At 43.5% G+C, this 16,208-nt stretch overlaps 1 protein-coding gene across 2 annotated transcripts in view; it reads right to left on the bottom strand.

The window, feature by feature from the left end:
* The window catches only part of grk3 (G protein-coupled receptor kinase 3), a 54,857-nt gene that overhangs the window by 7,364 nt on the left and 31,285 nt on the right, over positions 1-16,208 (bottom strand). For both annotated transcript variants that reach the window (XM_034296928.1, XM_013137188.4), the window contains exons 3-13: positions 8,035-8,108; positions 7,729-7,830; positions 7,347-7,421; positions 6,054-6,115; positions 5,735-5,786; positions 5,397-5,488; positions 3,715-3,814; positions 3,478-3,556; positions 2,273-2,403; positions 698-792; positions 398-505 (exon numbers count right to left, since the gene is read on the bottom strand). In XM_034296928.1, coding sequence (XP_034152819.1) covers positions 398-505; positions 698-792; positions 2,273-2,403; positions 3,478-3,556; positions 3,715-3,814; positions 5,397-5,488; positions 5,735-5,786; positions 6,054-6,115; positions 7,347-7,421; positions 7,729-7,830; positions 8,035-8,108 — 970 coding nt within the window. The remainder of the gene's footprint in view (positions 1-397; positions 506-697; positions 793-2,272; positions 2,404-3,477; positions 3,557-3,714; positions 3,815-5,396; positions 5,489-5,734; positions 5,787-6,053; positions 6,116-7,346; positions 7,422-7,728; positions 7,831-8,034; positions 8,109-16,208) is intronic.

Below are 16,208 nucleotides of genomic sequence, written 5' to 3'. Positions count from 1 at the left end.
ATGTGTAACTGAAACAGCGTGTGAGACGGAGAGGGCTCGACTCAACCTCAGGGTTTAAATAACCAGACATCAGAAAACACTTCCGAAAATAAACACCTGTTTCTAATAGTCAACCAGGCGTAAATAAATTGTTTGTGTAAGCTGCCTAAAGACTTGACAGAATACGCAGAGCAACCTCAGGGCCTCAGAAACAGCAGTGTGGATTAACATGTTGAACACTGCAGTGAAACCGTGAGATTCGGCCTGCAAAACGAGGTGCCTGAAGGCCTCCGCAGGTCAGACGAATTTGTCATCATTGCAGTCACTCCGGTCACACGTGTGTTTAGTTAACGGTTAGGGCTTTTTGTGCCGGCCATTACCTCCACGCCTGCTGGTTTGTGTGCCGTGTTGTTCTTACCCCCGAAGCAGTTTGAACAGCATGCAGCCCAGGGAGAACCAGTCGGCGCTGCTGTCATACGCCGTCCCCTTCTGGAGAACCTCTGGAGCCATATATCCATGGGTACCACTGCAGAACACACACCCGTACCATGCCTTCAGAACTAGAATTTGTCCAGCTTCAAACCCTATTTCTGTACCTTCATGCCTAAATATTTTGGTCCTGATAAGGTAGGGAAACAAGCACACACACACACACCCCCACACTCACACACGTAATCTTGTAAACCAACACACACGTGCGAGCAGGCCCAGTACTCACACGCTGGCATGGGGTTTCTTCTTGGAGAAGTCGCAGGCCAGACCCAGGTCTGAAATACGTACATGACCATGTTCATCCAGCAGGATGTTGGCAGGCTGTGGAGACAGAGGGGGAGGCAGATGGAAGGTTTTTAACTTGATAACAATCTAGGAGACGACCAATAACTTCAGAAAAACCAGGCCTTCACCCAGAGAGGTTTAATATAATCAGATCTTCTTTTGCTGGGGCCGACAGCATATCAGAGCACCACTTCTGTTTATAGCTTGACATGTTGAAAACATTTGAATTTGGAGACGCATCTCCCCTTTCTCTTCCTTCGCAGGAAGTATACTGCTTATCTTCAGCCGTTAGGCCCAGTTACTAGCACACACAAGCACACACAGCCCCACACAAGCGCGCGCACGCACGCACACACAGCCCCACACAAGCGCACGCACGCACGCACACACAGCCCCACACAAGCGCACACAGCCCCACACAAGCGCACGCACGCACGCACGCACACACAGCCCCACACAAGCGCACGCACGCACACACAGCCCCACACAAGCGCACGCACGCACGCACACACAGCCCCACACAAGCGCACGCACGCACGCACACACAGCCCCACACAAGCGCACGCACGCACACACAGCCCCACACAAGCGCACGCACGCACACACAGCCCCACACAAGCGCACGCACGCACACACAGCCCCACGCAAGCGCACGCAAGCGCACGCAAGCGCACGCAAGCGCACACACAAGGGCACACACAAGGGCACACACAAGCGCACACACAAGCGCACACACACGCACACGCACGCACGCACACGCAAGCACACGCACACAAGCACAAGCACACAAGCACACGCACACAAGCACACGCACACAAGCACACGCACACAAGCACTCGCACACAAGCTATATTGTGAGTGCTATATTTTGGACAAAGCCTGCCCATGATAAATGCTTGTTTATCTGTAGTTATGAAGCTGCTCTCTGATTAAGCACTGACTCCATGTCTGAACACTGTTACTAAGGGCAACCAGTAAGAAAAGCAGAAAAATCTGGTAAAATATGTATAATCATCTGTTAATAGTCCTTCAATGTGTACGAATCGTTTTTTGAGCACTCAGTCCATGGGAATAAATAGGACAGATACAGTCAAGGAAAGGAAAACATGAATACACAGTAGCAGTCAAACGGTTGGACACACCCACTCATTCAAATTTTACCTTTCGCCACAGAATAATAATGATGTCAAAAATGCTAGACTATGAAAGAATCATGTAGCAACCCAAAAACGCTAGACAGTTTAAAATCCACCTCATATTATAGATTATTCAGCAGCCACCCCTTGCCTCGATGACCGCTTTGCATATACTGAACAGGAGTGCATAGCCTCGAATGACTAGGCGTGTCCAAACCTTTGGCTGGTCCTGTAGATCTTCCAGACAGAAAGAAATTGAGACAAGGATGGATAAAGGCAGAGCGCCATAGATGAAACAGGATAAAGAGAGACGGGATGGAGCAGTATAGCGTGCAGTTGTCTCTGACAGGGCCATAGGCTGTAGTCAAGCAGGGTCCTACCTTCAGGTCTCTGTACACTACGAAGCGGTTGTGCATGTGTTCTAGTCCCAGGATGATCTCCGCTGCATAGAAACGCATCTCCTTTTCACTGAACACACCATGTTGAGACAAGTGGTAGTGTAGGTCCCCTCCTACACACACACACACACACACACACACACACACACACACGTGAGCATGACAGAACAAGGGCAATGATCTTGATCAAAACGATCAATGAGATCCTGGTAAGGTACTCTTAAGGACGAGGGAGGAAAACACATTGATCTTATTGTATAGATAGTATGAGTCACTGAAGGAGAGAGGGGAAGGGCCAACAAAGTGTTAAAAGTTTAAATAACTTCCCAGTGTGACCTATAATTAATTACAATATGAGAAAAACAGTTCCTCAGAACTTTTCATATTTTCTCATTCTCCTCCCTCCGTCTCAGTGTAGAATCAAGCCAACATTAGTTCAAACTAAGACAACATGAATTCAGCATGTACACAGAAGTGGGCCTCTAACTGGTCAGCTCTCGGTCCATCCGTGGGCCCAGACATGTGGTCTCCTTTAGACACTTGCAATGCTAAAAAACTCCAAAACAATCTTGTGGAAAAGCAGGAACAACACTTTCTTAACTGGCACAGCACGTGGACTTCACGCATGTGGCATGGTTCCTGCATCTCGCTAACTGAACCGTGGAAGGCGGGGCCAAATGATAACGAGTTCCTCGAACAAACAATAGGGGGAAGGCCTGCTGTTCTGCCTGTGAATTCAATGCGTGATTCAGCGTCACTCACTGCTTCCGTTACGGGTATTTATTTTTCACAAGAAAAGACAACAAGTAACATTGGCAGGAGGGGGATTTAAATAAGTGGAAAGCTTTTCTCTATAAAAAATTAAATAAAAAAATGTAGTCCAGGTTTTCCAAAACTCCATCTTATGTTGTTTTGGCCTTAGCACTGAGTTTGATATTAAAAGGCACTTCATTTAATATAACAGGCTTTTGAATGCAATATCGGTGCGTGACGACCACTGAAAATATCAAAGGGATGTAAAACCCCACCATTTTGTGGAACAACCCCAATTTCTCCATGTTAATGTGCCACCTGCTCACTGTGAATCCTTTTGACCCTGTCTGGACCCTGGCTGACATAGCTCACCTAACCAGACCCACACACTGTCCCCACTGACACGTGCAGCTATGGAGAGCCCAGAAACGTACCGTTCATCAGGTCCAGAATGAAGCACAGTTTGTCTGGTGTATGGAAGGCGTACGTCATACACACAATAAACGGACAGTCCTAGAGAGATGAAGGGACGGAGGGAGAAATTCAATGCAAGCTTGGAAACGCACAGACACACGACACCCTGATATTCCCATTGTATTCTGTATGTGAATATGAGGGATGGGTGGTGCGTGAGTGTGCTGTATGCAGAAAGACCAAGTGTGCCAACGTACCCCTGTGCTGACAAGTGACAGCATGATTCTCTCATTCAGAGCCAGAGTCTCTCCCTGTTTCATCTTGATCCTCTTCTTATCCAAACACTTCATGGCATACCTGATACACACGCAGCACAAACAAACACACACAAAGTTTACAGGTTACCTATTGTTGTGGCTTTCATTTTGTCTTTGACCATTTCCATTACCTTAGACTCAGTCAGACAAATTCATCAGTCAGAAATCCCCATATAAGGGATGTCAAAGTGAACAATGCAACATTGACCCATCACCCCACAGATTATACACATTTTAGAGACCCCTCCCTACCTTGACAATGTTTATGACAATTCCTTGAAATTCGCTGAGAAGCTGATAGAAATGTTCAGAATTTTAAAGTTAATGTTCTGCAATTCGAATCGTTCTCCCATAGAGCTGAGAAAAATGGCACTGCATACATTGCTCCCATATTCAGCATTGAAGTAGAGTCACCTATAGCCTGTCTGCAGAATCGCATGTCACACAGCCATATTTCACAGACATCCATGTCCTATGATATCATGTACAATTCATTAATTTAGTTTACGCTCGTATCCAGAGTGACGTGCTAATAAATAGATATATGAGTTGAATTCAAGCAGAGTTCAAGCACCAATTCATCACTGAAATATGCTGATCAAAAGAGCGAATGTCATTCTAAAGCAAAAAATCAGAAAATATAAAATTTGGATTGATGTAGGCAACTGGTCACAGTACAAACGATACAAATGTTAAGACCATTTGAAAGGAATACATGACTAAGGAAACTCTCTGCTCATCTCGCAACCACTCGCTAGTTACAAGTGGTTAACTGTTCGGAATGAGACCGCTCTTTTACTCGAACAGGAGTCACGAGCGACACCTTGACGAAAACAATGCACATCACTACTAGTTAGTACCACTAGATTGTGCTGCATAAGCTCTTGGGAAAGAAGTGTTTGAGAGGCCAAGGGCTAACTTTGTTCTTCATAGATGATGCAAGTTCCTGCCCTGCAGAATGCAGGGGACAGGACCATATTATATCAAGATGTTTGCATCATTTCTGCTGGAGTAATGTTATTATTTGTAAACCCAGGCGATAATGCAATTTGTAACTTTTCTAATAAGGCAAACCCATGAAAACAACTAAGCATCTCTATGGCAGAAAAAAAGCTAAATAATACCAGATCTGTTTTTCATTGCAGATATCTGGACATTTACACAGTTTCAAGGAATCATGTCAGGGACCATTTTAAACTAGTTGTAAGATACTATATACTATAAATTGAATCCAAAAATAGCAGTGTTTGGCTAGTAATGGTAGGTAGCAAACATTAGCTAATAAGCTGCTTAGAGAGATGTACAGGGTATGCTGCACGTGCAGGAGGTGTGTGTGCACGCACGTGTGTGTGAGAAATGGAACATTTTGGGTTTTAAATCATTCACAATCAAACACAGTACGCCTGTAACTTAATGATCCATTTCCTAAATAGATTAAAAAAAAAGGGATACCTTTCAGAAAATACCAACATTTTGATACATCACAATTGATTCATCAAGATAAATGTTTTAAAATGTTTGACAGCCCAAAGAAAAATGCTTCTTTCGAACGAGCCCCACAGTCAATGGCATGGAAGTTCCCCATTTAAACCATCGCCCCATAGCGCTCCGGTGTTACTCACATCTTGCCGGTGTCAGCCTTCCTGCAGCCGTACACCTCACCGAAACCCCCCCGACCAATGATACGGTGGACACTGAAGTCATTCATCGTCAACTAGAGGGAGCGACAGCAGGTAGATGTACTGTCAGACCAGTATGCTCACTATGTATGTGAACATCCACATGGACAGACAGAGTGATGTGCGGTTATACCTCGGACAAGTAATAATAGTGAGACTTTAAAAATACAATTAAAATAAAAGGTCACACAGAGGCCTTCTGTGAGCAAACCCTCGATAAAGCCATAGAGTTAACTTCCAATAAAGTACCCACAAAGCATCCCACACACGGCGCAACTCACATGGATGTTCAGCTCCACATTCTTCCATTGGCAGAAACGAGTAAACTTGTCACTAATGAGAGAAAGGGGGAATAAGGCAAAGAGAGATATTGAGATAAGAGAGAGCAAGAGAGCGGGGTTAGCCCAGAGGCTAGAGAGCTACAATGCATCAGTTCCTGGCTTAGTGACTGGGAGTGTGGAACAAGCTCATTTCCGTTTTGACACAAATGGATGAATGGATGATAAAGCAGTTGTCTTTTAAACCAGATAGCGTAAGAACAAACTATTCTGGCCATCGCCATTACATCTGGGTTCTCCACCTCCACCTCCCTTTTCTCACCTCTCTATGAACTTGCGGAAGATCACCCCTCGCAGGCTGTCACAGATCTCGACTATGTATGGCTGAAAACAAACAGGAGTTAATGTGTGTGAGAGAGCATGCATGACCTGAATTAGAGAAAAGATTCAGGACTATTTGGAGGATGACGTTATATGCAGGAACATGTTTATTGACCATAGTAAACCTAAGGCATTTTGTGTGACTCCAAATGTACATGAAAAAAAATAGATAAACAAGATATATATCTTAAGCAATAATTGAATTCAGGTCATGTGAAATTATACCAAAGATAAATAAGCCTTTCAAAATCATAAGACTCAAATGATTTTATTATATTTTCAAAACTTTATTTTTTCCTGTTGAAATCGTCAGTGATCTGGCTTTCAAGTCTGTCCATATAAACACAGACAGCAGACATACAGACCAGCACAGACAGACCAGAACACAGTTGCAAAGACGGACCGGTGCACAGACAGCAAGCAAGTTAATCTATATAGCACAATTCATACATAGAAGCAATGCAATGTGCTTTACAAAGAAAAAACATAAAAAATGCAATAGCATAAAAACAAGTACTCAAATGAAAACATAATAAAAAAATAGAATAAGAAAATTAAATATAAGAATAAAAACTGGATTTAAAACATAGGAAGCTATTAAAAGCTGTAAGGCTTAACCAGTATGGTTAAGTTTAAATGCTTAGTCATAGGCGCATGAAAAGTGAAGTGTTTTTAACCTGGATTTATACGTTTGGGGCACGTTTAAGATCTTCTGGTAGTTTATTCCAGTGATGTCCAGCATAACTGCTAAACGCAGCTTCTCCATGTTTAGTTTGGACTCTGGGCTCTAGCTGACCTGTGTTCATGGATCTAAGAGCCCTGCTCGGTTTATATTCTTCAAACAAATCAGAAATGGGTCCTAAACCATTCAGAGATTAAGAAACTAAAAGCACCACTTTAAAATCTATTCTGTAAGAGACAGAGATGAAAGCCTGATCACCGGTAGTATACATACTAAAAAGTGTTGTTAAAATGGTTAGGTTTTCTACTGTAACAATGTTATGTCTGTGTGTTTTTGTGTCAATGACACCAATTCTGTTGGACCAAACCTCAAAAGCAAATATTCAGTTGAAACCACTTGCTGTCATTGATGGAAAATAAATCTAGATGGCAGGGGGAGGGGCTTGGTGTGTACACGTGTTGGAATTAGAAGGTGTACAGCAAAGATTACAAAAAGCAGAGACGAGACCAAAAAGACAATGGAAAAAAAAAAAATGAATGGCGCACTCCTTACCTGAAATAAAGAGGGAGGAACTTGTTTCTTGGCCAGGTGCGTCTGAACGTGGTCTACCGCCTTCTTAGAAAAGGGCTGAGAGAGTGACAGAGTAAAAGAGAAAAAGGGATAATGGGAGTGGGGGGAGAAAAGAGGGAGTGAAAGAGAGGAGGGTCATGTAACAAATATAGCAGTGACAATGAATGAGTCACTCCCAGTGGCATTTGCCATGTAAAGTGTTTTAGTCAGGTTGGGGTGTTCCATTGTGTGTCCTCATGCACACTTCCTCACTGTGAGAGAGGAGGAAGAAAAACAGATGTCAGGGTGAAATGGGGGGGGGTTCAGGCCACTTTGTTACACTGTGTTGCTGTGCGTGTGTCCCATGTTCACATGGTGTCCTTACATGTGAGCAGGAGAGGAGTTCCTTCATGATGTATCGGTCGTAGATCAGTCTGCTACGACACAACCTCTCCTCTTCAGAGTCCAATTTTTCATAATCCTTGATCTAAGACACGCACGCACACGCACACGCACACGCACACACACAGGAATACTGTAATGTGATATGCCTCACATGTGCTTTAATCCAACATTACACACCTGACTCCTGCTCATTAGCCAGTGAAACAGTATGGTTGGGAGACAAGGTGGGGGAGACAGGGGCGGAGACGGCGGGTGGGAGGGTGGGGGAGATGCGCATGCTTGTTACCTCTTCATAGAAATAGAGCTGAGGTACGGCCTCGTCTATCTCATTCAAACAGAAATCCTTGAAGAGCAGAAAACCTGAAAGACACAGAGCACACAGTCAGAAGCCAGCAGACATGAACAGGGCTACTTCACCCACATTGTGCCGTGTTGTGTTTACAAGTCTGACATTGACACTTAACCTTAACACTCTCCTTGGAAACTATGGCCTGTATAGGGGATTAGCCTTAATAAGAAAACAAGGTTCTCCTCTCATTGAGCCAATCAGATGGTCATGCACAAAAACGCTGGATGCAATGTGCCTCAAACGCCCCGCTATAACAGAAGTGATCGTTTCATCATCTCACACCTCTAGTGCCATATTATTTACATATCACACATAATAAAACACACAAACAAAATCCAACACAACAGCGTGCTAAGATGAACCCTGGTGTTGCCATGGTAACTACATCATTGCCTTTATGGTACTCAGGCGTCAGAGTTTGTGTGTGTGTGTGTGCTCGTGTGATGAAGCACATCATCACTACAGGTTACATCTCAGGATACATCTAGGGAAATTAAATCCTACTCGTGGTTGTTGCTGAGGTCTATTATGTAAGACAATAACATTCATTTTCTCTCAGAATTCTATATAGAAAACCACAGAATGTGAGGCTAAACCACAACATATCGAAGGTCTTGGGAAACAAAAAAAATCACTTTAGGGTGCAGAAGCCCATTAAGTCAAGTGGGCATCAACAACAGACTGGTTTGTTCAGCAGTGTTTCTGTACTGCACACGTGACTGCAGAGTTAAATAAATCGCCAACGGACTGACAGAAATAGTTACGAAGAAAGTCATAGCCGACTTTGTCATTAACCTTAAATTAACGAGGTAAGGATTTTGGGAAAGCCAATCTACCAATACGGTTTATCCAGATCAGCAATACTAACAGCTACACGCATTCAGAAAATCTAAGGAAAGTAATATATATGTCTAATGACAACATGTTAATCAGATTTGAGCTCTTTTCCTAACAAATTCTAATATTTTTTCGAATTCCATTGTAATGGAAGCCGTCCTCGTCCTCCACCCCAAAGATTTTACGGGGACCTAATTATTTAGGGTGTTTAAGCATGTTTGTCCTCTCACCATTCCTCCATGTCTCAACAGATAAACGTAAATGGCTGGCAAACATACTGCACATGAACATCTAATTCTCATGAAATATGCAGAAACGCACAGATCAACATTAAACCGGAGGGGGTCTAGTCCTGTGTGATGCAACACATCAGTGGGTGTCGGTACCGTGTGCATGTGCTCCTGTGTGTCCGTCCATTCGCTCCCTGTGGCATTAGCCAATTAGCACAAGCATCACTGCTGCTAAAATAGACAGCTAACGAGATGACACAGGAACAGCCTTGCAGAGACAAACAACCCACACGCAGCTGGCCGGCCGGGCTGACATATCCCTCTGAGGGATCAAAACAACCATTAGACTACACTACTACTACTACTAGGGCACTTCTAAACCACCATCAACGGCCTTGATTTGGCCCACTTACATGGCTCGCTCTTAGGTCGCCCTAAAGCAGTGGTTCTGGGGGTTGGGGGCTCACTGAGCATTTTATCCCACACAGAGTGTCAGAGCTGCTCCACCCACATGCAGGTCCTATAATATATATTGGCTAACTTGAGCCAAATTAAATTAAATTTCACAGTAGAATTTTGCGAGATTATCCCATGTTCACAGAGAAAAGGACCGTTATACAAATAGTGAACATTTCTATTGGAAAGGGACATGTTCAATTATTGCACAAAGACCTAAACATTACTCCTTAAAGTGATATTTGGCATAGGTTATGACTGGGTATAGCTTTTAGTTTTTCATAAAATCCTTTCCAAGACTATACGCACCCAAAATATAAACATTATACCAATACCTAAAAACACACTGCCAGGTGGGCCTATTTAAAATGAGTTTCATATATTATATTGTCCAGGAGAATCTGAACAAGAGCTTATTTTTATGTCAACAATTGCTTTAGTAAAAGGTTTAAAAAATACACCCCAGAACAAAGACAAAATGCTAATACCAAATTAATCGCTCCCTGGGGGTGATAAAGATGATACAATATAATCCATCACACCCACAAACTTTATGGCTGTCACATATCACAACACTAGACAAGATACAGACAAAATTAGAGTGAAAAACAGAAAAGAACAGCAATTAGACAATACATAAAGTCTTCATGGTAGCTCAGAGTATGATCAAGATGATCCCACCTGGAAATCATGCTATACCAAAACATTTCTTAAGTAACATTATAGAGGTTAATTGCCTATCCCAGCCAAAGCCCCCGTGTGTACAAGATTGTTGAACATAAAAACAAAACATTTACCTTTACAACTCACACTGGGAATAACTGGGAGAGGGGGAAAAACAAGCTCTTTCCAAAAGCCATAAAAACTGACTACAACATTTTTCTTTTTACCCTGGCTGCCTACTCTAACAGCCGAAATGCAACTACATGGTGCTACATGCTCTACGTAGACTGTAAAAATGTAATCTGGACTACAGAAAAAGAATACATGGTAGCTCAGCTTGACCACTGGGCGGAATTGTCTCTCCCCAGGCCCAGGCAGCTCATCTGGCGCACTTGGATCAACAGCAGCCAATCTCTCTTGTTTAGTGTAAAAAGAACCAAGTGAAGGACAGCAGTGGAGTAAAACACTAACCATGTTAATGCAACCAAATAATCACCCTAAGAATACTTCCAGAGCAACCTATTATAAGCACATATTCATATATAGTCCTTCAAAATATATCTTTATAATTGCTTTCTTTTTTCTTTTATGTAAGTAGCAGTGCAATTCAATTGGGTTAGACCAAGCGGCTGATTGTTCCACAGAATGAAAGAGGGACCTGAGAAAAAATCCCAGGGAATCTCTGAATTAAACACAATGGGAGCAGAACACAACTTAAGAGCCAGATAAGTACTATATTATCAGGTTACAGACTCCAGTGGAAACACAGGAGACAATGGCCAGGTTGGGGGACATGTGTAACATGTTTATGAGAAACATCACTAGAGGATAGAGAGGAGAAAGACAGGAGAGTGGAGAAGAAGCGTAGATGAAGGGGAGAGAGGAGGTAGAGGACCACATAGGCAAAAAGCAAAACGGGAGAGAAAAAAGGGAAAATGTTAAGGAGAACAAGAAAAACAAAGATTGTTATTTGTCATTTTCACTTCATTAAGATGGTGAAATCATGACTCACATCAAGGACATATGGCCAACGCTGGCCTCCCTGAGACAGGAAGAAGAGGTTATTTAAAGGATGGGGGTCTCCCATAAACACACAGAAAGAACCGACCAATGAATGGTTACATTCAGCCTAACTTGGAGATCACTGATTGCCCAATGGTTAATTGAACTATTGTGAGCCTGATCTCTTTATAACAAGAGAGAGAAACAGAGAGCGCGAGAGAGAGAAATTGTACATTCACACTATTCGCTATGGGAGCGATGGCTCAATTCATTTCAATGAAGGGAAGCGTGGCGAGCGAGTGGCTTGCGTGGCGAGCGAGTGGCTTGCGTGGCGAGCGAGTGGCTTGCGTGGCGAGCGAGTGGCTTGCGGGGCGATGCGTGGGATCCGTAAGAGGCAAAGAAAAAGTTAAGATTTTCCAACTTCATGCAAATCACCCGCGCCTATCGTTGGGGACTGACCAATCACGGGATTTTGTGTAGGTGGTTGTGAAACGCTCTCCGTAGGGTTAAAATAACTTAAACAGAACTGATTTTGCGGTCTTTTTTAAAAGATGGACAAAAAAATGGAACAAGTTTTAGTAGCAGTGATGGGAGCTATACGATTGCACGCTCGTTTCCTACAGAGACGCGAACAAAAAAATGCAGCATGGAGACAGGTGGCCGAGATAGTTGGTGCTTCTGGTGTCAATATTAGATACGTAGGCTGACGACGCCCTTTCGCTCTTTTCCATTGGTGAAAACTGAAGCCGCCAGTGTCCCGATATGGCGCTGACATCTTGGACTTGTGTATGCGCAGATAGCGATCTTGGGACCAGTTCTGCGCAGTAGTTATGCTCAGTAGCGAGCAGGAAGTAAAGCCGTAAAGCCGCAAAATCAACGGCCCCACCCCTGTGCCCCGACCTCACTCTCCCTCGCAGAATGCGCATACCGTAATCAATCGCAAGTCCAAGTACAGTACAACCTTTGCTTTTTAAACCTAGACGATATGTTATAGCCTAACTTACATCATGTTTAACCTTAATTTAGAATAGGCCTAATACAAAAATAATTGGTAACTTCTAGCTAACGATCACCTGCTAGCTATTAACATGGCTATTAACGAGGCTTGTTGTCTTTTAGCTAATGTTAGCTAGCCCATTACATTTATTTACTAATTAAATAGCTTATAAATGTAACTTACCGAAAAAAATTCAAAGATCGATTGGAAATGCCAGATCGGGTAGCACAATGTACTGCAGAACATCCCATTATGTCCGTGTAAAATTATATCAATTATAGAAATTTAGAGATTAAATGTAAAGCTCCAATATCCTCAGTCCTCCGAAGATCGCGGAAAAAGCCTGATGGCGCTTCAGTGGCTCCTTGGTTCAGATAGCTGTCAATCACAGCTGTGAATCATGACGTCACACCGCCGTTTTTAGAGCATTAAATAACTAACTAAAAAACAACTTATTTTAAAAACAAACTCTTGAATTTACATTAGTGTGATACAAACTACAGTAAATGACAGAAACCAGCTTCGGAAAAAATATATTTGAAGGGTAATTTAATTGTTTAGTTGGTCTCGCGTCCCATTGAATAACATGGGGAGGGCGGGGTTTATGACCTATACTGGGACCACTCACCAGGGGGCGATCGAGACGTTTTGGCTTCACTTTTCAGGGCTTGTGCGGCACGCTTGTTCTCAAACCTTAATACACAGCTTACCTGCAGTTATGAAGCTAGTTCACCCAAAGACACACCCACAAATATGCTGCAGGCGAAGCACTCGGGCGATGTTAGCGTTGGCAATCCGAAATTTCGCGAAGTGTGAATGCACCGAAACAGAGCGCGCGAGAGAGTGACAGACAGAGAACAATGCACTATTCACCTTACAGAGAGAAGACAAGTGCATTTCATATCTTTTCATTTGCCTCTTTGATTCAGTTAAGGCATAGTCTGACGAGACAATTTGATTAGATAGCTACACTCACATACAGACACACACAGTTCAACGTTCAGGAGACATTCCAGACGGCCTGCTGGCCTAGCAAAGTTTTGGAAACCCTCCAGGCCAGTTGTTCATCCCTGTCAGTGTCTCGCTTAGGACAGCAATTGTTCACGTCTAATAATGCAATTTTTAAGACTAAATAATTTACATTACAAAAACACTTAAATTCCTTAAACTGTTACCTTGTGGCTTAGATTCTTCCCACCCGAGGTGAGAACAGCCTATAGCTTAGCTTGAAATAAACTGCAGCAGACAGCTGAGGTTCTCTTAGAGATCTCTGCAAGTTGCTACACAGAGCTGCTCTAAGACCACCAACAGGGTTGGAAAGCATTAGGGAAAAGATTCCAGTCTGTGTTGGCTAAAACACTCCTTAAGACAGGCTATATAGTATCGCAATGCTGCACACAACAGAAAAGGAGTTGACTGATCGTTCCATTTTAGTAGCGTATAACAGAATAGAGATGTAGGCATGGTTGAAATGGTAAGATGAAGGAGATTACTGCAGTAGACAAGATCTATGTGACCATATGACCCAATCAGTTTGACTTAACCTCAAATGCAGAGATACAGTGCAATTATTTGATACACTGCCGATTTTCCTACTTACAAAGCATGTAGAGGTCTGTAATTTTTAATCATAGGTACACTTCAACTGTGAGAGACGGAATCTAAAACAAGAATCCAGAAAATTTATAATTAATTTGCACTTTATTGCATGACATAGGTATTTGATCACCTACCAACCAGTGAGAATTCCAGCTCTCACAGACCTGTTAGTTTTTCTTTAAGAAACCCTCCCGTTCTTCACTCATTACTTGTATTAACTGCACCTGTTTGAACTCGTTACCTGTATAAAAGACACCTGTCCACACACTCAATCAAACAGACTTCAACCTCTCCACAATGGCCAAGACCAGAGAGCTTGTAAGGACATCAGGGATACAATTGTAGACCTGCACAAGGCTGGGATGGTCTACAGGACAATAGGCAAGCAGCTTGGTGAGAAGGCAACAACTGTTGGCACAATTATTAGAAAATGGAAGAAGTCCAATGCAGGCTCCATGCAAGATCTTACCTCATGGGGCATCAATGATCATGAGGAAGGTGAGGGATCAGCCCAGAACTACACGGCAGGACCTGGTCAATGACCTGAAGAGAGCTGGGACCACAGTCTCAAAGAAAACCATTAGTAACACACTACGCCGTCATGGATTAAAATCCTGCAGCGCACGCAAGGTCCCCCTGCTCAAGCCAGCGCATGTCCAGGCCCGTCTGTTTGACCACTGTGCATGCGCACACGTTTGCTAATGACCATCTGGATGATCCAGATGAGGAATGGGAGAAGGTCATAAGGTCTGACGAGACAAAAATAGAGCTTTTTGGTCTAAACTCCACTCGCCATGTTTGGAGGAAGAAGGATGAGTACAACCCCAAGAACACCATCCCAACCGTGAAGCATGGAGGTGGAAACATCATTATTTGGAGACGCTTTTCTGCAAAGTGGACAGGACGACTGCACTGTATTGAGGGGAGGTTGGATGGGGCTAACAACCTTCTTCCCTCAGTAAGAGCATTGAAGATGGGTCGTGGCTGGGTCTTCCAGCATGATCACGACCCGAAACACACAGCCAGTGCAACTAAGGAGTGGCTCCGTAAGAAGCATCTCAAGGTCCTGGAGTGGCCTAGCCAGTCTCCAGACCTGAACCCAATAGAAAACCTTTGGAGGGAGCTGAAAGTCTGTATTGCCCAGCGATAGCCCCGAAACCTGAAGGATCTGGAGATGATCTGTATGGAATCCCTGCTGCAGTGTGTGCAAACCTGGTCAAGATCTACAGGTAATGTATGATCTCTAATTGCAAACAAAGGTTTCTGTACCAAATATTAAGTTCTGCTTTTATGTCATGCAATAAAATGCAAATTAATTACTTAAAAATCACAATGTGATTTTCTGGATTTTAGTTTTGGATTCCATCACTCACAGTTGAAGTGTACCTATGATAAAAATGACCGACTTCTACATGCTTTGTAAGTGGGAAAACCTGCAAAATTGGCAGTGTATCAAATACTAGTTCTCCCCACTGTAAAACCACTTATCAGATGTATAAGTCACCCAGGTGTAGCCCTGACACGAAATGCACTGTTCTGATGAATAGCTTTAGATGCAGAGAAACAGCAACAGTGGGCGGCAAGATAATCCAGACCGAGGTGAGGGAGAGATGTGTGCCTGGTGTTAAGTGTGATAATCCAGACCGAGGTGAGGGAGAGATGTGTGCCTGGTGTTAAGTGTGATAATCCAGACCGAGGTGAGGGAGAGATGTGTGCCTGGTGTTACGTGTGATAATCCAGAGATGTGTGCCGGGTGCTACAACTGACAGCTCTGCAGTACAGGTGGAAAGGCTTGAAAGGATAGAGCTCAAACCCTCCCACCAGATACACACCGACATACTCAGCAAGATATAGAGGGAGAAAGCCAGAGATAGAGAACCGCTATTAGATAGATTTACTTGATAGACTGCAAAAAACAAATTATTTTTGTCTCGTCATTATCTGTTTTCCAGACACGGCATAATTTCCTTCCCAGTCCCCCTCTCTGTTCCTGTCGGAGTGACATAGACACACCATTGCCAACTCTCCGCACATAAACGCCTGCACACACTCACTAACTCCCACACATTAGGGTTAGTGGGTGTAGAGGAGATCCTTGTTATTAGAGAGGGTGCGTGCACAACCAAATACTCAGCGTTCTTCAGTGGAATAAGGGTGGCAGAGAGAGAGAGAGAGAGAGAGAGAGAGAGAGAGAGAGAGAGAGAGAGAGAGAGAGAGAGATTTTACATCACTGGTGTCAGGGATTAACTTTAATCACAGGACACTTCAGCACTCACCAGCTAATTCAACAAATGGGCTCTCACGGAGCACACAACATGAGCGCACAC

This window comes from Esox lucius, chromosome 14, assembly GCF_011004845.1.
Source record: "Esox lucius isolate fEsoLuc1 chromosome 14, fEsoLuc1.pri, whole genome shotgun sequence".
NCBI classification, from domain to species: Eukaryota; Metazoa; Chordata; class Actinopteri; order Esociformes; family Esocidae; genus Esox; species Esox lucius.
This window is presented reverse-complemented; position numbering and strand designations above follow the sequence as displayed.